Source organism: Scyliorhinus canicula, chromosome 7 (genome assembly GCF_902713615.1).
Source record: "Scyliorhinus canicula chromosome 7, sScyCan1.1, whole genome shotgun sequence".
Lineage (NCBI taxonomy): Eukaryota > Metazoa > Chordata > Chondrichthyes > Carcharhiniformes > Scyliorhinidae > Scyliorhinus > Scyliorhinus canicula.
In genome coordinates, this window is record NC_052152.1 from 127482638 (window position 1) to 127507642 (window position 25005).

The following is a 25005-nucleotide window of genomic DNA, read 5'->3' on the forward strand; positions in this document are numbered from 1 at the left end:
ATTCAAAGCAGTTTTTTTTTGTTGTAACATTGTAGGGTGATTGGCGTGATTGTTCAGCTACATTAAGGAGTAGATTGCAGTGTGCCCTTTAAATTTTTTTGCTAGGTAAAGTGCCTGGTCCCTTTAAATTATTTTGCGTGGCTACAAGGGCATCTTTTTAAGATTCACCTGAAGAAGGAGCCGTGCTCCGAAAGCTCGTGTTTGAAACAAACCTGTTGGACTTTAACCTGGTGTTGTAAGACTTCTTACTGATCTTTTTAAAGGGCATCTTTTTAAAGACCAACTTGCGCAGAAACCTTTCGGGCTGTTTTGGAGTTTGGAGGTGAAGTGAAATTTGAAGGAAAAAAAATTGAGTACCCAATTAATATTTTCCAATTGAGAAGCAATTTAGCGTGGCGAATCCACCTAACCTGCACATCTTTGGGTTGGGGATGTGAAATCCACGCAGACACAGGAAGAATGTGCAAACTCCACACACTGACATGGGGCTGGGATTGAACCCGTGTCCTCAGTGCCGTAAGCAGCAGTGCTTAACCACTGTGCCACCCGAGATGAAGTATCCTTCTTGTATAGGCTGATGGAACGGGACATTAGCAACCAGCTAAAACTGAGACTATTTGGGCTAACCTTTTTGCTTTCTTCTGTAAATACAGCCTTTTTAATGTCAGCTTCTTCAGTTAGCCCTATGGTAAAACTGCTTTCTGTGCTTTTTAACAGTGTTTCTCTTTACAGGACTTTAAATGGCAAATTCCCAAATTATATCTGTTGTTTAACTGCAGTGCCCAGTTTCCTAAAGGAGGGTTAATTCAACAGTTTTTAACTTTGACCTGTGAATTTCAGGTCAGAATATGAAAAGAACACACATCCCACCCACAAAACCAATGGATATCAAGTTCCACACAGATGAGCGTATTAAAGCACATGGTGAAACTCAAGTGGACAAAGTGTACAAAGAAGTAAACTTCACCAATGAACTCCGTAAACCTCAGCAGTTTCCCGTGAGTAAATCTGTTAATCCAGCAGAGTATTGCGGAGAATGCACAGGGGAACGGAAATATTAGACTGATTTATTTTTCAACACCATACCCACTTGTTACCGCTAATGTTTCCATATTTAAAAATTTTAAAAAACGCTTGCACTTGATCAACCAATAAATCCTTCTCCATGAGCTCTTGTTTTTCTCTCTTGCCCTGTTAGATTTTAGAATCCGAGAACTTCTACAGGCAGAAGCAAGGCCATTTGGCCCATCGGGTCTGCACCGACCCTCTGAAAGAATACCCTACCTAGGCCCACTCCTTGCCCTATCCCCATAACCCAACCTAACCTACAGATCTTTGGACACAAAGGGGCAATTTAGCGTGGCCAATCCACCTAGTCTGCGCATCTTTGGACTGTGGGAGGAAACTGAAGCACCCGGAGGCAACCGTGGCAGACATGGAGAAAGTGTAAACTCCACAGGCTGGGATTCAACTTGGGTCCCTTGTGCTGTGAGGCAGCAGTGCTAACCACTGTACCACCGTGCTGCCCGTGTCCAGAACTCATCATTGCTAATTGTTTTGTTGGCCTTCCTTTTTTTAATATAAATTTATTCCAATTAAGGGGCAATTTAGTGTGGCCAACCCACCTACCCTGCACATCTTTGGGTTGTGGGGATGAAACCCACGCAAACACGGGGAATGTGCAAACTCCACACGGACAGTGTCCCAGAGCCAGGATCGAACCTGGGACCTCGGCCCTGTGAGGCAACATTGCTAACCACTGTGCCACAGTGCTGCCCTTGTTGGCCTTCCTATTCCCAGAACCAACATCTTTACTCATGTACTCTAATCCCCTGGTGATGAAGGCTATTGTCTTCCTAAACTAGCCTCCAGTGACTCATGAAACTGGATATCCAGGTTTCTTTGGCCATACTCACTTCCCTGCTGCTTTGTTTTCTCTATCAAAGTGCACTTTGCACCTAACATTATATTCCATCTGCCATGCTCTAGCCCATTCGCTTTGAAGCTTGGATTCCTCGGGAAACTTTGCAAGAATTCGACTGTAAGGGGACAACAGGAATTTATGCTGAATGAGTATCGGGTGAAAAGCTTTGATATGTCTCAGCAATACTCAGTCCTGTACTACTAAACTATTTGCGTTCAGTATGCCTAATCACTGGTGGCTGATGTGGCTCAGTTTGAGCACTCTTGCCTCGGAGTCAGAATTGAGTGTTTAAAAAAAAAAATTAAGCTTCATATTCCAGGACCGTACTGGGGAGCGCTGTGCTGTCTTTGATCCAGTGCGCCATCTATCCCATCGGTAGTTCTAAAAATATCATGGTACTATTTCAAGCAGAGTGGATGAGTGTCCTGGCCAATACTTATCCCTTGATCAACATCACAAAAGTATGTATTTGCCAATAATCACATGAGTGCAAATTGGCTGCAGTTCCCTATGTTATAACCGTGACTAGACTTCAAAAGTGGCTTAGGATGTCCTCTGGTTGTGAAAAATGCTATTTAAATGCAAGTCAGTCTTTTTCATTTTGATCATGAATCGAGCCAGTTTGAAGAAAAAATTGATGTAATTTAATTTTCTACATTTATAATATTTCATGATCTGCTTTCAATAATACTGACTGCTTGCTACACAGACACGTGGACACAAAGGAACTACAGTACCGAAGCCTTTCAAACTCTCTCATGGGAACAAAAGGAAGCATGAGGCTACGGGTACCCAAGGATATGTTTCTCTGGCACAGCAAGTGGAGGCATTTCATTGTCGCATGCCATCGCGTTATCAGGTTGAGGAAGGTAATCTGGTATTTACTAATGTCTTCCCCTAGATATTTAGATGAATATTGTCATCGTTTGAGATGAAATAATCTGGGTGGACGAAAGGAACGTTGGGTGGATCATCCAGTTTAGAATTAGATTTTCTGCAAGATCAGCTTCTGTGGTGAGAAATTATACTAAAAGCACATCAATCTCTTGGAACAGGTAGTTGTACATCAGACAATGGTATTTCAGGAGATGTAATTATTGCTATTTTGAAAAGGCCTTTGATAAACTGCCCCATAACAGATTAATGAACAAGGTCCCCTGATTCTGCATCCTCTGACAAATGGCAGAATGGATTTCTAACTGGTTCCAAGACCAAGCAGAGTGGGAGTAAAGGGTAGTAATTCTGTGTCAGAAGGTGAAAAGTGATTTTCTACTGGCATCCGTGTTGGGACCACTGCTGTTCACAATTGCTTTAAAACACAATTTATACATTTTTGAATGGCACTGACTGGTCAGGGAAATGGGGTGATGGCTAATACTGAGGAGGACTGTATCAAATTACAGGAGGACAATCCTAAACTTGGCAGAATTGGCAAATAATAGGCGAATGAAATGTACAGATAAATGTGAGACAGTAAAATTGCCATAGTCCCAGATGACCATAGGCTGCTTTCCCATTGAGGGGAAGAACTGACTGCTGGTGATTTTAACCTGAGGATCACCACACCACTGTCAAGGGGTAAGGTTGATAGAATATCAACCTCAGTTGGCATGGGAAGTCTCACTTCTGCATTACAAACCATATTTTAAAAGGCTAGAGAGGAACTGGGAAAGGATGCAGAGAAGATGTATGTGAAATTCATGTCTTGTACATATCGAGAAAGCTTTGACGGGGAGGGTGGGGAAGAGAAGACCCAAGAGCTGACCAGATTGTGGCCGTCTAAAATTATGAAGGATTTAGATTTTAGAGTGCAAAGAGCATTTTCTTGTGTGGAAGAGCATAATGAGTGGCTGTCTATGAGTCGCCAAGGAAGTTGATGGGGTATTCGTAAGAAACTTTTTGATCCTAAGATTGAGGATATGGATCTTGCCACAAGGAGTGATTGAAGCAAATATATAAATGTTTTGTCATTATCGGTCCATCCAATCAAACTGCTAATTGTGAAGACCACTGCTATCCTTCAATACCAATTATGCAACCAAATTTCTCCTGCACCTTTCATGCCTCTCCTATTCCAAATCATTAGTATAAACTAATAAGACTCGATGGGCTGAGTAGCCTCCTTCTGCATTGTAAATTCTATGATGATCTATGATTAATCTAGGACAAAGTTTTGGCACAACATCATGGGCCGAAGGGCCTGTTCTGTGCTGTATTTTTCTATGTTCTATGTAAACAACGCTAAGTACTGTAGAATGCATTCACAAAACATCCATCAACCCATTCCCTAGAACTGAGCAATTTTGGATCCAACCGTACTAAATTCATCCACTGCTCTATGCTTATCAAACTTCCTTGTTACTTCCTCATAATTTGATAAATTAGTAAGACATGATCTTCTCCTAATCAATCCATGCTGACGATCACTGATTGATCTAAGCAATATATCACCACTAATTATTGATTTACCACTACCTTTTTTTTTGAGCCTCTATTTCCAGGTTAAGCAGCGTTTCACTTGCATCTTTTCCAATTTGGTCTATTGCATTCGCTGCTCCCACTGTGGTCTCGCTATATCAGAGAGACCAAACACAGACTGGATGATCGCTTTGCTGAGCATCTTCGGTCAGTAAGCATTCAGAACCCTGACCTTCCTGTTGCTTGCCATTTTAACAAAGGACTATGCCCACATGTCTGTCCTTGGCCTGCTGCAATGTTCCAGTTGAAGCTCAACACAAACTGAAGGAACAACATCTCGTATTGGCAGCACGGTAGCATTGTGGATAGCACAATCGCTTCACAGCTCCAGGGTCCCAGGTTCGATTCCAGCTTGGGTCACTGTCTGTGTGGAGTCTGCACATCCTCCCTGTGTGTGCGTGGGTTTCCTCCGGTTTCCTCCCACAGTCCAAAGATGTGCAGGTTAGGTGGATTGGCCCTGATAAATTGCCCTTAGTGTTGGGTGGGGTTACTGGGTTATGGGGATAGGGTGGAGGTGTTAACCTTGGGTAGAGTGCTCTTTCCAGGAGCCGGTGCAGACTCGAATGGCCGCCTCCTGCGCTAAATTCCATGTCTAAATTCTATGTATTACGGGTAGGCACGTTACAGCCTTCCAGTCTCGACATAGCATTCAACAATTTCAGATGATTAGCTCTACCCCACCACGACCCATTAGTTTTCATCCTATTTGATTTTAACTGTCTTTTACCATTTCTTTCTTTCTTAATATATTTAATTTCTCTCCCCCCCCCCCCCCAACGTTATCCACCTGTCTCCTCTTTGCTTCCCCCTTCCCCTCCCCCACATCTACAGTTCACCCTCTGATAGTTTCTCTGCTGTTTGGCCTTTCGCATCTTTTGTTCTCTCTGGGGACTGCCATTAGCACTCTTTTCCCTTGGTTTCTGTGGCCATTAACACCTGGTTTCCCTGGGTTCCTATGGCTATGACTCATCTTTCATCCTCATTCCACAGTACAAATATTTCCCACTTTCTCTTTCTGTTAGCTTTGACCAAGAGTCATTGGACTCAAAACGTTAGCTCTTTTCTCTCCCTACAGGTGCTGCCAGACCTGCTGAGATTTTCCAGCATTGTGTCTCTCGTTGCTTTTACAATAGCTTCCCTGTCCTGAAGTTCATAGTTGTTGGAAACATATAATGGAAGATGAAAGCTTACTCTCCCTCCTTCCTAGGTGTTTGCAAGGTGCCTGAAAAGATTAAGCTAACAAGACCTCATACTCCCATGCTGACAACTAAGACCCGTGCTCGACCAACCACCTGCAAGAGTGCAGCTGAATTAGAAGCTGAAGAAGTGGAGAAAATGCAGTCGTAAGTGCAATGTTCCAAAAGCCCAAGCGTGTTTATTTCCGAGCTGATGCACAAAGTTTCTTCCCGACTACTACTTGTCAGTTTTGCATCCAGTCCCAGTAGGATTTTCAGGATTCCTTTTGTGTGGCTGTATTCTATAATGTGACGTGAAGATTCTGTTTTAAATTGCAACAGAGAGCAGATTATGGACTGCCACAGCCTGAGATTTTCTCTTGTTTACACACCACATGCAAAGAAGAGCTTTAATATAGGGTGGGAGTGTTTGTTTCCTCAACCGCTTGTGACTTTTTTTTTCTGGTTTAGCGTGGATCCAAGAAAGGATCCGTGAAGCTACAGCCCAAGCTTGCATGAGGATTGCCCTGACTGGAGCTACAAAAGGGCTGTTCAGACCATAGAGGCTATAAAATACTGCATCAGTGAAGTTAACCTTTTTGTGAACTAAAATTTGAGGCATGTTTCCAGTGCTCTTGGTGTGATTCTCGCTGATCATTTTAAGCAGATCCCCAGTCTTTTTTTTGTTGGTGAGGTTTTGAGTAGACTGTTAGAGGGACTGTGGGCAACACTACCCCGATAGGACTTTCCTTCCAGTCAAGTGACCAATTACAACTTCATCCTGGGGCTCCAATCCAGTGGTTTGTGACAAAAGCTGGGCCAGAAGCTCATTTGTGATTTCTACTTTTGCAGATACAAATTTAAAGCCCAGGAAGTAAATCCCAGACTGCTGGAGGGTGGTCCAATTCTTCCAAAGAAGCCACTTGTTAAGGAACCAACAAAACCTATTGGTTTTGATTTGGAAATAGAGAAGCGTATCCGTGAGCGAGAGGAAAACAGAAAGCCAGAAGAAATAGAAGACCACAGTTTCCACTCACGACCTTGTCCTACTAGGATACTAGAAGATGTGGTGGTAAGCATTCTTCTCTCTATTTTCCCCTGCAAGATAAAGTGAATTTCTTAATAAATTATAGATTTTATACAGCCATGAAAGTCTGATTCTGTAATACCCATGGTTGTACTTCTCAACGATATCTTTATTAGTTTATAAGTAATTGCTTTGTGCATTGAATAGCATTGGTTATTGGTCCAAAGGCTCCTGTGTGAACGTTGGCCATCAAACTTAATAAAGGACACCCAACTTCTTAAGGTTAATGTGGTGTTTGAGCTGAAGCAATATTCAGTTCTTGATCAGTTGATCCTTTTTGGAGTTATTGCCTGTGCCTGTTTCACATTTTCCACTTTCTTGCAGGGAGTTCCAGAGAAAAGACTGCTACCCATAACTATGCCTAAATCGCCAGCTTTCACTATGAAGAACCGTGTGAAAATTCCACACAGGGAAGAGAAGATAATGAAGGTTACACTTGCTGATCACCATCATTAACCACATCAGTTAAAACAGAAGATCTGCTCTGACCATTGCCAATGCAAACCAAATTATTAATTCCTATTACAGTCGATTTAAAAGAGAGCAGTCAGCAATTTATAGAATTGTACAGCATGGAAGGATGCCATTGGCCCAGTTGTGTCCATGTCAGCTGATAACATTGTCCAGTACTTTGACAATGAAACATCGCTGGGTGTTTCTCAGGAGCATTATAAAATTAAATTTGAAGCTGAGCCCTGTAATGAGATATTGTGTAGACTCGATGGGCCGAATGGCCTCCTTCTGCACTGTAAATTCTATGATTCTATATGGACGATAAGGGAATAGTGTAGATGGGCTTTAGAGTGGTTTCACAGGTCGGCGCAATATCGAGGGCCAAAGGACCTGTACTGTGCTGTAATGTTCTATGATCTGGATAAATAAATCCCCAAATATCTCTCTCCCTGCCTGCTGCCATCTCCTGAAGTCCCCATCCAGCCTCCTTGGGATAAACCGGTGATTGTTACAGATCGAAGACCACAGCAACGCCCCCTCCAATCTCTATGTTGGCCACCCAGTAATTAATAAAGCTCTGGAGAGTTGGGCCCCCCTCTACGTGACCTTGCTCCAAAAGTGCTCTCTTTACTCTCGGGTTTTCCCCGCCCATGCAAAACCTGTAATCGCCACATTTATTTTTCTTTAAAAAAAAAGCCTTTGATTTGATTTATCATTGTATTAGTATACAGTGAAAAGTATTGTTTCTTGCATGCTGTACAAACAATGCATTCCATACATAAGGAAGGAAGGAGAGCCTGTGGAATATAATGTAACGGTTATAGCAAGGTGTAGAGAAAAGATCAACTTAATACGAGGTAGGTCCATTCAAAAGTCTGATGGCAGTAGGGAAGAAGCTGTTCTTGAGTCGGTTGATACGTGACCTCAAACTTTGGTATCTTTTCCTGACGGAAGGCGGTGGAAGAAAGTATGTCTGGGGTGCGTGGGGTCGTTAATTATGCTGGCAATTAATTTGGGACAAAAGTCGGAAGGCATTGAAACAAGAAAAGCAGTCTTGGGAGGACCGTCATCTTCGCTGTCTGGACCCTTCCCGCTGGCGTCAGCGGGAGTATGTCCCATCTGTGGAAATTCCTTTTCATTTGGTCGACCGCTTTGCCCAGATTTAACTTGTGGAGCTGCCCCCACTCTTTAGCCACTTGAACCCGTAAATATCTAAAACTCCCCTCCACCACTTTAAAAGGTAACTCCCTCAGTCTCCTTTCCTGTTCCCGCGCTTGGATCACAAACATCTCGCTCTTTCCCATATACAGCTTGTAGCCTGGGAATCGGCTACAAATTCTCCAGTATCTCCATGATTTCTGTCATTCCCCCCACTGGGTCTGTAACATAAAGCAGCAAGTCATCCATATAAAGAGAAACAGTGTTCCACCACGCACTCGATGCTCTTAAGGGCCATTGCTAGAGGCTCTATGGCCAGGGCAAATAGTAATGGGGAGAGTGGGCATCCCTGCCTTGTCCCTCTCCTGAGATTGAAATATTCTGACCGTGTTTGGTTGGTTCTTGCATTTGCCACTGGGGCCTCGTATAACAGCCGGACCCAATCCACAAATCCCTGCCCGAACCCAAACCTGCCTAAAATATCCCATAGATACTTCCACTCCACCCGGTCGAAAGTCTTCTCCGCGACCATGGCTGCTACCATCCCAGCCTCCTGTCCCTCAGCTGGCATCATTATAACATTGAGAAGCCGTCTAATATTAGACGTCAGGTGCCTGCCCTTCAATAAACCAGTCTGATCCTTGCCTATTACCTCGGGGACACAAACCTCTATTCTGGTGGCAAAGATCTTTGCCAGTAATTTAGCATCTACATTTAAAAGGGAAATTGGTCTGTACAATCCACAGCTCTCTGGGGTCTTTGCCTTGCTTCAGGATGAGAGAGATTGATGCCTGTGATAGCGTTGGGGGAAACACTCCTTGGATTCATTGAAAGTCTTGTCTAACAGCTGTCCCATTAGCCCTGAAAACGTTTTGTAGAATTCCACTGGGAATCCGTCGGGTCCTGGGGCCTTACCCGATTGCATCGCCCCAATCTGTGTATAACTTCACCAAGCCCAATTGGGCCACCCAAGACTTCCACCAGCTCCTCATCTACCTTTGGGAACTCTAGCCTCTCCAGGAATTGGTTCATTCCCTCCTTCCCCGCAGGGGATTCAGACTCGTAAAACGGCTATAAAATTCACGGAACACATCATTAACCGCCTCCTGGTCCTTCGCTACTTTCCCCCTCACATCGTTAATTTTCCCTATCTCGCTGCTTCCTGCTTCCTCAGCTGATGTGCCAACATCCTGCTAGCTTTCTCCCTATATTGCCCCTTAGCCTCCTCAGCTGTCCCTCCGCCTTGCCTGTGGAAAGGAGCCCAAAATCCATTTGAAGTCTCTGGCGCTCCTTCAGGAGCTCCTCATTCAGAGACTCCGCATATCTGCTTTCACATTGAAGATTTCTCCGACTAGCCTATCGAGCACTGCCCGTTCAGCCCCCTCCCTATGGGCCCAAATTGAAATATATTCCCCTCTAATGACCACCAAGAGCAGGAGCTGCTAAATGTGCGACTGTTCACAGCATAGTCGCCACAGGAAGTTCTCCAAGTTCTGACAGCACAAGAACGTGGCCCATCAGAGGCGGTGGGTGGGCCCACTAATATTGTGCAAACTGTGTCTAAAGTATGCATGCCATGCATCGCATTCATGCTGCTTTTGAGGTAAAGGAGCATAGTGATTTGGCATCAAGCCGGTACCTACCGTGATTTTGGCATCTGAAGCTATTCTCCACCAGACCGCACGCCCTGATTTTTGGCGTTTGCTAACTGAGACTCCTGCTCCCAGTGTCTTGGGAAGTAGTTAAAGAACTACGATGCTTCATTAGTTATTTTAAAGAGCTTTGTTTTGTTTCAGAATGGTACAATGTAACTAGTCATGGGTGTCTTTACTTGGGTCTAGATTCTAAAATGGTGCAACTGTTGCTAAAATTATGCATATATGTCCAGTGGTATTCTTCTTTAGTCTGAATGCAGAGCTCAAGCTTTTCTCACCTATTGAAACTTGCAGGAGGAAAAGCATGTGATTAAAGCAAATCCCATGCCACACTCTGGTGTCCCATTCAAGCCAAAATGCTCGGAAGAGAAGCTTGTAGAAATTCAGCCATTCTCATTTGATTCCCGGGACAAACAGAGGGAAACATTAAAAGAGAAGAAAATACAAGAATTGCGCAAGGAGCTGACAGAGGTAATCAATTATAAAATGTCAATTCTTTAACTGAATCCAGTTCAAGGGAATGCATATTCACAGATCTTTGAAGGTGATGGAGCACGTTGAGAAGGTTTGTAAATGGGCACATTGAATACATAAAATAGTTATAGATCATTGATTGAGCTTCAGCTGGAGTACTGTGCACAATTGTAGGTAGCACAGGCATCATCAATTTTTAGATAATTCACTAAAGAGATTAGTTTTGAAGTTTAAGATCAGGAGTAGCCAGTCTGTACAACTAAATTTTGATGGTGCTTTTGAAGTGCAAGGGTCATAACATGTAAGATTCTATGCCATAGTTAATTGAATGTTTTTCCGTTTATATAATGTTGTTCTGTTTCTTTAGTTCAGGTTGTCTTTGTATTTTAACTTGTTGCTTATAGGAGTGTCCACGTTGTCTGTTTTTCAGTTCCCTGCCTTTAAAGCACAGCTGCTTCCTGACTTTGATTCTGACCAGTTACCAGAGAAGGTGGTGAAGTCCCCGACTAAAGTACAACCATTCCATCTGCGTTTAGAAGAACGTGGTGCTTTACGAGACCAGCGTTGGACACAGATGGCAAGTTGCTCTGATCATATGTGGCTTCTTTTTCTTCTGAATTGAATGTTTCTGAACTTAATCTTGTCCTGGACCCATGAGTGGTCGGCCCACTTGAGTCTAGTAAATGGATCATAGCCAAAAGAGGTCTGCGTCAATTTTGGCATCCATGCAAGCAATTGGGAAGATAAATTTGTCCAGACTTCCTGGAATTCAATTATTTCTGCTGGGAAATTATGGATATGAGAAGGATGGGGCAAGGTGGCTGTGATTTATTGTGCAACCCAAATTTTCTTTGTGGAGACTTGGATATTTAACAACTTAATTTATTCATACAGATGAAAGAAGAACTGAAACAACAGAAGGAAGCTACATGTTTTAAAGCCAATCCAAATTCTGTTATTTACCGTGAACCATTCCTACCAAAAAAGGCAAATCGGTCATCACAAGGTGATAATTTGTTACCTTTTTGTCATTTGATATGCCGTTTGGGGGGGGGGGGGTGTTAATTGGTCACGAGTGAAAAATAGTGGGTGAAGAGGAGAGAATCCTGAGGAACATCGTGGGTACCTGTTCATAAGTCTTGAACAATTTGCGTCTCAACTAGGGTCTAAAAGTGAATAGTAGGGCAGCACTGTGGCGCAATGGTTAGCATTGCTGCCTCATGCCGCCAAGGTCCCAGGTTCGATCCCGGCTCTGGGTCACTGTCCTTGTGGAGTTTGCATGTTCTCTCCGAGTTTGTGTTGGGTTTCACCCCGACAACCCAAAAGATGTGCAGGTTAGGTGGATTGACCATGTTAAATTGCCCCTTTTGGGGGGGGGGGATAATTGGGCACTCTAAATTTAAAAAAGAAAATTATTAAAGTGTTAGAATATGTAGTACACCCGAAATTACAGAATACCAAAGGTCACAAGCTTGGGGGTCTTGAGGGTTGAGGATGGGAGCGCCTGCTTTATTGAGCTGAAAATTGTTCTCCGTCTGAGATCTTCATTTACTGAATGCTGTCATTCTGGAGGTGGCTATGGTCGATCGTGGATTCTCTACTTTTAAAACTAGACAATGTGGGGTGGTGTTAAAGTAGGCAGGATCAATGAAGGGGGTAATTCATGCCAAGATTGTTTTTAAAAGGATTGAGCAATTGAGGCACATGTTGAGGTCCTGGAAAAATGCTGAGTATTGACCTTTCACTGAGAAACTGGTAATATTGGTGACTATATATTTGAAAGATAGAGGGGAATGAGCTATGTTCATAGGGGTATTGGGTATGAGGTTGGAGGCTAGAGTGAAGGTTCACAGTTGAAGTTGCGCTTTTTGTGCTTCTCTTGGTCAAGAGCAGATGACGTAAAGGAGCTTCCCTAGATTTGGAAATAGCATTTGAGTTTTGGACAGACAAAATTAAATTGAAGGACTAAGTATTTGAGATTTTAAAAAGTGAGCGTCCAAGCAGCTTTAGCAATGAGACACAGGAGTTTGTTTTTAAGATCTGAGGGGATGGAAGCAAGAACACTCTGGAATACCAACCCTGTTGTTCAATAGAAAAATGAGTGGGTAGGAGTGAAATCCAGAGGAGATATTGGCCTGCATTTAAAAAATGTAGCTTGAGGTGGATAAGCTACTATAAGAGGAAGGTCCTATTTGTATATTTTTAAAAATGTTTTTGTTTTTGTTTGTTCAGTTCTTGTATTTTTTGGATAATTTCCTTTTTAATGTTTCTTTGTCACAGCATAGAACAGAACAGGCCCTTCGGCCCTCGATGTTGTGCCGAGCTTTGTCTGAAACCAAGATCAAGCTATCCCACTCCGTGTCATTCTGTGTGCTCCATGTGCCTATCCAATAACCGCTTGAAAGTTCCTAAAGTGTCCGACTCCACTATCACAGCAGGCAGTCCATTCCACACCCAAATCACTGACTAAAGAACCTACCTCAAACATCCCTCCTATATCTCTCACCCCGAACCTTATAGTTATGTCCCCTTGGAAATAGTCTCTGAACGTCCACTCTTTATCTATCCCCCTCATCATCTTATAAACCTCTATTAAGTCGCCTCTCATCCTCCTCCGCTCCAAAGAGAAAAGCCCCAGCTCCCTCAACCTTTCCTCATAAGACCAACCCTCCAAACCAGGCAGCATCCTGGTAAATCTCCTTTGCATCTTTCCAATGCTTCCACATCCCTCCTATAGTGAGGTGACCAGAACTGCGCACAATACTCCAAATGTGGTCTCACCAGGGTCCTGTACAGTTGCAGCACAACCACACGGCTCTTAAACTCAAGCCCCCTGTTAATAAATGCTAACACACTATAAGCCTTCTTCACGGCTCTATCCACTTGAGTGGCAACCTTCCGAGATCTGTGGACATGAACCCCAAGATCTCTCTGTTCCTCCACATTCCTCAGGACCCTGCTGTTGACCCTGTAATCCACATTCGAATTTGTCCTAGCAAAATGAATCACCTCGCACTTATCAGGGTTAAACTCCGTCTGCCATTTTTCTGCCCAGCTCTGCATTCTATCAATGTCTCTTTGCAGCCAACAACAGCCCTCCACCTCATCCACTACTCCACTAATCTTGGTGTCATCAGAAAATTTACTGACCCACCCTTCAGCCCCCTCCAAATCATTTATAAAAATCACAAATTGCAGAGGACCCAGCGCTGATCCCTGTGGTCCACCGCTGGTAACTGGTCTCCAGTCTGAAAATTTTCCATCCGCCACCACCACTCTGTCTTCTGTGGTAGCTAGTTACTAATCCAATTGGGCAAATTTCCCTCTATCCCACACCACCTTGCTTTCTGCATGAGCCGATCATGGGGAACCTTACCAAATGCCTTACTGAAATCAATGTATACGACATCAACTGCTCTACCTTCATCTACACACTGAATTCTTTGAGGAGGTAACTTAATCAAATTTGTGAGGCAAGACTTACCCTTCTCGAATCTGTGTTGAGTATCCCGGATTAAGATGCATCTTTCCAAATGGTCATTAATCCTATCCCTCAGGACCCTTTCCATTAACTTGCCGACCACCGAAGTAAGACTAACCAGCCTATAATTACCAGGGTCATTCCTATTCCCTTTCTTGAACAGAGGAACAACATTTGCCACTAAAGTATTCATTCAACGCCTCTCCTATCTCTTCTGACTCAGTGCACAAGTTCCCACTACTGTCCATGACCGGCCCTAACCTCACCTTGGTCATTCTTTTATTTCTCACAAGAGTAAAAAGCCTTGGGGTTTTCCTTGATCCGACCCGCCAAGGACTTCTCGTGCCCCCTCCGAACTCTCTTTAGCCCTTTTTTAGCTCATTCCTTGGTACCTTGTAACCCTCAAGCGACCCAACTGAATCTTGTTTTCTCATCCTTGCATACACTTCCTTTTTCCTCTTGACAAGACATTCAACCTCCTTTATGAACCATGGTTCCCTCACATGGCCATTTCCTCCCTGCCTGACGGGGACATACCTATCAAGGATACATAATATTTGTCCCTTGAACAAGCTCCACTTTTCATTTGTGCCTTTCCCTGACAGTTTCTGTTCCCGTCTTATGCTCCCTAATTCTTGCCTAATCGCATCATAATTACCCCATCCCAATTGTAAACCTTTCACTGTTGTATGGCCCTATCCCTCTCCATTGCAATAATGAAAGACACCAAATTGTGGTCACTATCTCAAGTGCTCTCCCACAAACAAATCTAACACTTGGCCAGATTCATTACCCAGTGCCAAATCCAATGTGGCCCCACCTCTTGTCAGCCTTTCCACATATTAGTGTCAGGAAACCCTCCTGCACACACTGTACAAAACTGCCCCATCCGAACTGTTTGACCTATAGAGATTCCAATCAATATTTGGAAAGGTAGAGTCACCAATGGCAACTACCTGGAGATCTCCACACCTATCCATAATCTGTTTTGCAATTTCTTCCTCCACATCTCTATTACTATTTGGGGGGCCTATAGAAACTCCTAACAATGTGACCGCGCCTTTCCTAATCCTAACTTCAGCCCATATTACCTCAGTAGGTAGATCCCCCTCGAACTGCCTTTCTGCAGCCGTTAAACTATCCTTAATTAATAATGCTACTCCTCCACCTCTTTTACCACCTTCCCTACTCTTACTGAAACATCTATACCCTGGAACTTCCAACAACCATTCCTGTCCCTGTTCGAACCATGTCTCTGTAATGGCCACAACATCGTAGTCCCACGCTCCAAGTTCACCTACCTTATTCCGGATGCTCCTTGCATTAAAGTAGACACACTTCAACCCACCTTCCTGCCTGCCGGTACACTCGGACGACCTTGATACCCTCCTCAGTACCTCACTACTCTCAACACTGGCTTCTGGACTACAGATCGTTTTCCCATCCCCCTGACAAATAAGTTTAAACCCCACCCCCTGAGGAGCTGTAGCAAATTTCCCTCCCAGGATATTGGTGGCCCTCTGGTTCAGGTGCAATCTGTCCTGTCTGTACAGGTCCCACCTTCCCCAAAATGTGCTCCCAATTATCCATGTAACTGAAACCCTCGCTCCTATACCATCCCTGCAGCCACGTGTTTATCTGCACTCTCTTCCTGTTCCTCAACTCGCTAGCACATGGCACCGGCAACAAACCAGAGATGACAACATGATTTGTCCTAGCTCTCAGCTTCCACCCTAGCTCCCTAAATTCCTGTTTTGAATCCCCATTCTTCTCTTACCTATGTCGTTGGTACCGAGTGTACCACGACTTCTGACTGCTCCCCCTCCCCTTAAGGATTCTGAAAACGGTTCAAGATGTCACGGACCGTGGCACCCGGATGGCAACATACCATCCGTGAGTCTCTTTTGTTGTCACAGAACCGTCTATCTGTCTCTCTATCGAGTCCCCAATAACTATTTTCTCCTCTTTCTCCCCCCACCACCCCCTTCCCTTCTGAACCACGGGACGGACTCGGTGCTGGAGATCGTGGCTTACCCCATGTAAATCGTCCATCCCATCAAAACGGTATAATTGTTACTGAGGGGAACGACCACAGGGAATCCCTGTACTGACAGCGTCCTCCCAGCCCCTCTCACCGTCACCCATCTATCTTGATTCACTCGCCCCCTTAGGTTAGAGGAGGTGGAAGGGTGGGGGACACTGTCTCGGGTTTAGCAACTGCACAACTTAAATATAGGTTTTTTTTTAAAAAAATGTCCTGACTGTCTCTCCTCTCGCGCTGTTTTCACTCTCCCATCTGTCTCTTCTTTTGTTACTATCCTATTTGAACCCTTTACTTAGGTGATCACACAGTTCAGGAGACGTTCGAATTGGCAACAGAGAAGCGTGCAAAAGTACGTGCAGAATTTGAAATGCGTAAAGTAGAGAAGGAATACATGCGGGAGAAGATTGAAGATGAAAAACAAAAAGAAATTGAAGAAGTCGAAAGACAAGAAATAGCCCGACTTCGGCAGGAGCTAGTGAGTAGCTGATAATCTATCTGGTAACTCCGACAGGGAGTATGTGCAATTGTTCTGAACAGTTACCTTGCAGCTGGAGAAGTGCAGTGAGACGGTGCTCAACAGTTGGTAAGTGGCCCAAGGTAGGTAGTTGGAAACGGCGAGATTGGAAATCTGACTGGCTGGAGATCTGAGGAAGTACGTATTGTTGGAGTTCGAGGTTCGAGGGGCAGCAGGGTAGCATGGTGGTTAGCATAAATGCTTCACAGCTCCAGGGTCCCAGGTTTGATTCCCGGCTGGGTCACTGTCTGTGTGGAGTCTGCACGTCCTCCCCCTGTGTGCGTGGGTTTCCTCCGGGTGCTCCGGTTTCCTCCCACAGTCCAAAGATGTGCGGGTTAGGTGGATTGGCCATGCTAAATTGCCCGTAGTGTCCTAATAAAAGTAGGGTTAAGGGGGAGGTTGTTGGGTTACGGGTATAGGGTGGATACGTGGGTTTGAGTAGGGTGATCTGGCTCGGCACAACATTGAGGGCCGAAGGGCCTGTTCTGTGCTGTACTGTTCTATGTTCTATGTTCTTTATTCCCCATATAACCTGGGCAGTAGCTTAAACTACTGCTAGTTATAACTTAACTAATTAATTCTCTAATAAAGCTACCAATAATTTGAGTGATAATATGCATGTGAAATCTTTTTAGTTAATATAAATAGGGCAGATAAGAATGCAGCTGGAAAATGTGTAAGCTATTGGACTCCTGCGTGATCCAAAGCATCACATCTGCAATTTGAGGAACTTAATCTGGGTGATTAGCTGAAATCTGGGCTTTGGACATTGCAATGCCTTGAGAGCTAGAAACTGGACACCTGTTTTCAGAGTCACTCGCACTCCTTGGCTACATACTTCAGATTTGGTTGATGGTCACCTAACAGGAAAGATGAGCTGTGAGAAAGGCAGATATGTGGGATCCAAACAGTAGTAACGGAGGCCTTGCAATTCTCCAACAGTTCCAATATTCCTGTAGATTGTGTAGATGAGATAAAGGACTACAGGGAGGATGAACAAGCGCCATGGTGCAGGAGCCATTCAAGTGGGGGAACAAAAAGAATGCAATTGTAGTAGGTGACAATTTAGTTAGTGCGATATACATTGCTCTGTAGCAAGAGCATGGAAGGCTGCATTACCTGCCTGGTGCCAGGTTTAAGTATGTCTGTCTCCTTGGGAAATCGGGAGAGGAACCCGCAAGTAGTAATCTTTTTGGATTATTACTTTAACTGTGAGCAAATTGACAAGGGACGGATAAGATCCGAGTTGAATGTGTGGTTCAAAGATGGGAGAAATTAGTTTCAATTCATGCGGCACTGGGACTCGTACTGGAGAATAAAGTGTCAGTGTGACCGGAAAGGAAGGGACACAATGTGTATAAATGGTCAAGAGTATGGGGAAACAATAGTCAAAGACTATTTAATTAGATGCAAACATAGGATTTGTAGCAAAATGGATGACTTGATCGCACAAAGAGAAAAGAGTATGGTATGGTGGCTTCTGTAAAGTGACCAATTGAATAGTCATGTTACAACTGTACGGTGCATTGGTGACGCTACACCTCGACTATTGCGTAAGGTTTTCATCTGTTTACTTCAGTGATATACCGCATTGGAGGCAATAATAGGCTGATTACGGGATGAAGAGGTCTTATGGGCAGGTTGAGCTTATACTTGCTGGAATTTTGAATGTGAGGGGATCTTATTGAAACATTTTTGAGGAACTCTTGACACGGTAAATGTTCAGAGGATGTTTCCTCTTGTGGAGGAATCCAGAACAGTTTTAAAATAAGGGGTATCTCATTAAGACTAATTCGGAGGAATTTCTTGCAGGGTCATTGTGGAATTTTCTCTTTCTCCCCCCCCCCCCCCCCCCAGTTTTCATTTTGAGGGAATGTTATGGGAAAACAGTAAGAAGTGCAGTTCGGCCATAATCAGATCAGCCATGATCTTATTGAATGGCAGAGCAAGTTGATGGGCCAAATGTCCTGATCCTAGTTCTTATTATCTTTGTCTTTCATCTGATCAGCCTTTTACAAATCTGTGGCTTTCCTGAATTAATTCAAACCTTTTGTTTTTCTCTCCCCCCCCCCCCCCCCCCCCCCCCCCCCCCATGTAATACTGTTGTGTTTGATAAGGTTCCCCATGGTCGGCTCATGAAGAAAGTAAGGAGGTATGGGATGGAGGGAAATTTGGCCAATTGGAGAAGTAACTGGCTATCATATAGAAGACAGAGGGTGGTGGTGGATGAAAAATTTTCAGACTGGAGACCAGTTACCAGCGGTGTACCACAGGGATCAGTGCTGGGCCCTCTGCTATTTGTGATTTTTATCAAAGACTTGGAGGAGGGGGCTGAAGGGTGGGTCAGTAGAATTTCTGATGACACCAAGATTGGTGGAGTAGTGGATGAGGTGGAGGGCTGTTGTAGGCTGCAAAGAGACATTGATGGGACGCAGAGCTGGTCAGAAAAATGGCAGATGGAGTTTAACCCTGATAAGTGTGACGTGATTCATTTTGGGAGAAAAAAGTTGAATGTGGATTACAGGGTCAACGGCAGGGTTCTGAGGAATGTGGAGGAACAGAGAGATCTTGGGGTTCATGTCCACAGATCTCTGAAGGTTGCCACTCAAGTGGATAGAGCCGTGAAGAAGGCCTATAGTGAGTTAGCATTTGTTAACAGGAGGCTTGAGTTTAAGAGCCTGGGGGCTATGCTGCAATTATATATGACCCTGGTGAGACCACATTTGGAGCATTGTGTGCAGTTCTGGTCACCTCATTTATAGGAGGGATGTGGAAGGAGATTTACCAGGATGCTGCCTAGATTGGAGGGTAGGTCTTATGAGGAAAGGTTGAGGGAGCTAGGGCTTTTCTCTTTGGAGCGGAGGAGGATGAGAGGCGACTTAATAGAGGTTTATAAGATGATGAGGGGGATAGATAAAGTGGATGTTCAGAGACTATTTCCTCGGGTGGATGTAGCTGTTAAAAGGGGGCATAACTATAAGGTTCGGGGTGAGAGATATAAGAGGGATGTTTGAGGTAGGTTCTTTAGTCCGTGTTTTGGGTGTGGAATGGACTGCCTTCTGTGATAGTGGAGTCGGACACTTTAGGAACTTTCAAGCGGTTATTGGATAGGCACATGGAGCACACCAGAATGACACGGAGTGGGATAGCTTGATCTTTGTTTCGGACAATGCTCGGCACAACATTGAGGGCCGAAGGGCCTGTTCTGTACTGTTCTATGTTGCTCAATCCTTGCCTACTATTTATGATTAGCTAACTGGCCTTTAGTTGTCAGGACGGTCCTGGCATCCCTTCTTGAATAAAAGTGGCATATTTGCCACTCTCCAACTCTGTTGCACCTCTCCCATATCTCATATATATCTAAGAAAGATTGAAGCAAACCCTTTCACTATCTCCACCCCAACTTTCTTCAACCTGGGATGCAAGCCATCCAAATAGATGACTTATCTGCTCCTGAGAGTCTACCAGTACCATCTCCTTATCAATTCCACCTCCACTTTCGGCATTTTTATGAGCATCCTTTAGTTCTCGTTGTGTATTCTAGCCTTGTCCTCTACCTGTAAGCAAATGCCCTCCTGTTACTACCTGCTAACTATTTACAGGCCTGTAAAATACTTTTGTGTTCCTTTTGTTACTGCCATTCTATCCTTTCTCTTGCCAGTCGCCCTCCCAAACTATTATTTGGGGTATTGGAAAATGTCTAGTATGCCTGGGGCAACAGATGGCAAACCTTTTCCAAAAGCAGGGAAGATTCAGTAACCGTAGTGACTACAAAATTGGCAGAGCATTTACATCAGGCTGAATTTCAGATTTTAATTTGTTCAATAGTTCCTGCATTACTCGCCATGAATGAAATGTCACAATCTCGGATCTGTAGGTAATTGAAGGTATAACATTATTAGGTTCAAAGATGCTTGACGGCTATACGCAAAGAACAAAACACAGGAACAGTCCCTCCGGCCCATATACTGGTCATGATGCCAACCTTGCCTAAAACCCTCAGCACGTCCTTTTACCGTATCCCTCCTATACCGATCCTATCCCATTTATTTGTCAAGATGCCTTTTGAAGGCCGTTAATGTATTTGCTTCCACAATCTCCTCGGGCAGTGCGTTCCAGGCACTCTACGCCACCTGCGTTTATATATTTTTTTTAAAAACCTGCCTCGCACATCTTTTCTAAACGTTGTCTCGTGGACTTTAAACCAATGTCCCCTGGTGACTGACCCCTCCACCCTGCCCATCCACTCTATCTATGCCCCTCATAATCTTGTAGATCTCTCATCAGGTCACCCTCGACCTCCATCTTTCTAATGAAAACAATCTGAGTCTATTCAGCCTCTCCACCTAGCTAAAAACCCTCCCGACCAGGCAACATCCTCGTAAACCTCCTCTGCACCCTCTCCAAAGCCTCCACATTTTCTGGTAGTGTGGCGACCAGAATTGTGCTCAATATTCCAAGTGCGGCCGTACCAAGGTTCTATACTACTGCAGCATGACTTGCCAGTTTTTATTCTCGATGCTCTGTCCAATGAAGGCAAGCATTCCGTATGCTTTCTTGACTACCGTGTCCACTTGTGTTGCCACCTTCAAAGATCTGTGGGCCTGCAGGCCCGGATCTCTCTGACTTTGTATCTTCCTAAAGTTTTTGCCATTTACGGTATATTTCCCTTCTATTAGACCTACCAAAATGAATTACCGCACCTTTATCTGGATTACACTCCATTTGCCATTTCTCCACCCAAGTCTCCAACTTATCTGTCTTGCTGTATCCTCTGACAATCCTCAACAATCTTGCCACTCCACCAACCTTGGTGTCCGTGAACTTGCTAAACAGACCAGCCACAATTTCTTCCAAATTGTTTATGTGTACCAACACAGACTCGGCTCCACTCCGCTGACTTTGTTAAATATAGCACTGTTTCAATTTGTGTAACTGTCATAGATTGATTTGCAAACAAAAGGTTTTACAACAGTAACCCAACCCCATGTCTAGGTGGATCTGACCAAATGGTGAATATTTGTGGAAATCAGGAAACTGGGTGTATGTAAAAATAACTGCTCAGTGGTTTGAACATAGAACATTACAGCGCAGTACAGGCCCTTCGGCCCACGATGTTGCACCATGTCCCCTCGTGCTGGACGTCACCATCCGAGGAAAAAGGCTCTTGATGTCCACCCTATCTAATCCTCTGATCATCTTGTATGCCTCAATTAAGTCCCCTCTTAACCTTCTCTCTAACGAAAACAGCCTCAAGTCCTTCAGCCTTTCCTCATATCTTCCCTCCATACTAGGCAACATTCTTGTAAATCTCCTCTGTACCCTTTCCAATGCTTCCACATCCTTCATGTGCCTTTTCCAGTTGCATTGCTTCTGATGTTCCCTCAAACCTGGACCCTGAGCTTCCAAGTTTTGTTAATCTGCAAGATCTCTGACCTTGAGAGTAACAGGACTTCTACACTCGTATGTAGAGTGACATGGTAGCATAGTGGTTAGCAATGTGGCTTCACAGCACCAGGGTCCCAGGTTCAATTCCCACTTGGGTCACTGTCCATGCGGAGTCTGCACATCTCTCTGTGTCTGCGTGGGAATCCTCCAGGTGCTCCGGTTTCCTCCCACAAGTCCTAAAGACGTGCCTGTTGGGTGATTGGACATTCTGAATTCTTCCTCTGTGCCCGAACAGGTGCTGGAATGTGGTGAATATTGGCTTTTCACAGTAACGTCATTGCAGTAAGCCAGTTGTGACAATAAAGATTATTATTATCTTGTAACAGGCAAGATTGAGGCAGTTGGAGTATACCACTGCAAGATGTGCCTCGGCAATGTTTCCATCCGATTTTTAGATTTAGACCAGGCTTATCCAACTTGTGGCCGGAGGGCTGAATGCAGACCTCAAAATCCATCTATGTTGCCTCGGGAGCCAGTTTTCAAAATGACGGTCAAAGAGGTGAGCTTGAATGGATAAATCTGCATGAGTGGCTCCCCTAATCACAGACCGTTTCTTTCCTGTGTTTGCTGCTTTCGGCAGCAAATGTGGGCGAAACCATCTGATTGGAGGACCAGTGAATAGAAGTGGCAGTGAGTTTGGGAACTGAGGGTCAGGGAGCCGAACGGTGGGCAAGTGAGTGGAGAGGGTGGGGCAGGTAGACAGTGCAGGGATGTGTGAGAGTGCAAGAGCAGAATATGTCCAAAAGGCGCACACTCATTATCAGGGTTCTCACTCGTGCTCTTGTGTATTCTCATCCACTCTCTCTGTGGGTGAGGGTGACTGAGCACCCTGGGCCTGGGAGGGAGCGAGAAGTGCATGCATTAACCCATTACACTCCAGTACTCATCTCTATTTATTACTCGTTGTTATTTTGCTGAGCAAGTAGTTTTGTTTCATACCTCTGCTTTTATTTTGAAATTCATGTTTAATGTGCCAAACTTCTTCATGAAATTTGCTCATCAGCCCCTTGAGTGAGAAACTAATGTGTCTGAGTTGCATTTCTAGAAATATCCAATTATGATAAACATAGTACATTATAAATTTGTATCTACCTTCCATTTACATGTATTTTTGAATCATTTTACATTATCATTTTATCACTGGACAGGATGGTTAATGGGATGTACTTAGTAATTTAAAAAAAAACCCAGCAAGATTATGGCTAAATGTTCAAAGCAATGGCCAGTTATGATTTTGTCAATTAAAGCAAAAATGAGCCCCAATGGTTAACAGCTCCAGTGACCAATTGTGGCAACCGGGTTTCCTCTGCCTTTGCCAATATCAAGGTCATTTTAAAAACTGGAAGTTAAAGTTTGACATTTATTTATTTATTTTTTTAAATGTGCTAAACTTGAAGTGGCTGTTGAGTCCCAATAACATGCAGGGTTTTATATTCAACGGGGAAAATACGGGCCCAGGAATTTGTAGTGTAGTAGTCCGGTCTTTGTGACATTTGCAGCAGCACATTCTGTACCTGGGACTCCTAGTGTCTAGGTGTTAATCAGTAAAGATCCAGTCTGCAGATTTTGGGCAACAAGATTGTTCAACCACATCTGGGTCGTTTCAACATGGTTTTTTTTTTCTCCCCCTGTTCTGCAGGTGCACAAAGCAAAGCCTGTTCGACATTACAGGAAAGTGGAAATCAAACCCAGTGAGCAGCAACTAACAGTTCCACAGACTCCCAATTTCTCAGATAGATTTAGGCTGTAATGTAATGTAATGTATGCTACTTAAGTTGAGCATTTTCAGAATCTCATTTTGCGGAGTTTGTAGCTGTCTATAATGTCTCTCACTTGATTTCAAGATTATTTCTATTGCTGTGTATTTAGTTTTAGTTTGTAATCAGTAATTTGTAACTTGTTCAATAAAGTCGAACCTTTCAAAAATCATACTCTGTTTTGGCTATAAAATATTTGAAGGCAATATCATTGTTTTGTTTCTCAGGTTATAAGTTTCAGATGTAAATCCAGGATTTGGTTAGACAGGATGAAAACTACCTTCGCCCTGACACCTGGGCTGTTTTGTTCCAATTCCTTGGCTTGCAACCAGACGACCCAACAGTGGCTAGAATACTGGATCAAAACTCCCAATAAGACTGGAAAGAATGATTTGCTTCTGGAGTAATTGCATAAAGTAAAGGTTTGCTTATATTTTTAAAAACAACTTTTTATTATGGGGCACAATATTAAACTGAATTTTAACTCCAAACCCAAAACAAACAGCTATAATTTAATCTTAACCCCATTTCCCATTAAACAAGAAAAAAACATACAGCTCTCAATCCAGCTGAAACAAGCAAAGTGATATTTGCATTGCAAAACTGACCATGGCTCTTGTGAGAACCTCTTCAGATTCTGTCTTCAAATGGCTGCTTTAAACGGAGTTATTTCAGCCTTTTTCCTTGTCTCCAGACAAGGCTGCTTGCTACCAGTGAGAAAGAAAACCGTCCCTCATAATTTCATAAGGATTGCCACATCAGTTATTTTGTCCTTTCAATTTTCTCCCAACACAATCTTTTCATACTTTCAAAATGGCTGTCTGAACTCTGCCCAGCACTGACCTCATCCCCCTCAAGATGAAAAAACAGTATCTCTGCTGGCGGGCTGCAAATTATTAACTCTCTAGGGACTTCCCTAGTCATAGAATTTGAATCATAAAATTTACAGTGCAGAAGGAGGCCATTCGGCCCATCGGGTCTGCACCAGCCCTTCGAAAGAGCAGCCCACACCTCCATCCATCCGTGGCTGGCTCTGCTGCACAGAAGGGCGGGAAAAAGACTGGCAGGGCTATAGTCATAGGGGATTCAATCGTAAGGGGAGTAGACAGGCATTTCTGTGGTCGAAAACGAGATTCCCAAATGATATGTTGCCTCCTGGGTGCACGGGTCAGTGATGTCTCAGATCGGCTGCAGGACATACTGATGGGGGAGGGTGAACAGCCAGTTGCCGTGGTGCATATAGGCACCAATGATATAGGTAAAAAAACAGGATGAGGTCCTACCATCAGAATTTAGGGAGTTAGGAGATAAGTTTAAAAAGTAGGACCTCGAAGGTAGTAACCTCAGGATTGCGACC

The 25005-nt window shown here is 44.0% G+C and overlaps 1 protein-coding gene across 1 annotated transcript in view; it reads left to right on the top strand.

Moving 5' to 3' along the window:
• tpx2 (TPX2 microtubule nucleation factor) overlaps positions 1-23820 on the top strand; it is a 46735-nt gene extending 22915 nt beyond the window's left edge. Inside the window, exons 7-16 of the mRNA XM_038802903.1 lie at positions 841-998; positions 2634-2793; positions 5610-5745; positions 6430-6649; positions 6989-7093; positions 10225-10401; positions 10835-10981; positions 11299-11410; positions 16226-16404; positions 23531-23820. Of these exons, the coding sequence (XP_038658831.1) occupies positions 841-998; positions 2634-2793; positions 5610-5745; positions 6430-6649; positions 6989-7093; positions 10225-10401; positions 10835-10981; positions 11299-11410; positions 16226-16404; positions 23531-23641 (1505 nt within the window). The 3' untranslated portion in view covers positions 23642-23820. The remainder of the gene's footprint in view (positions 1-840; positions 999-2633; positions 2794-5609; positions 5746-6429; positions 6650-6988; positions 7094-10224; positions 10402-10834; positions 10982-11298; positions 11411-16225; positions 16405-23530) is intronic.
• The last annotated feature ends 1185 nt before the right edge of the window (positions 23821-25005 follow it).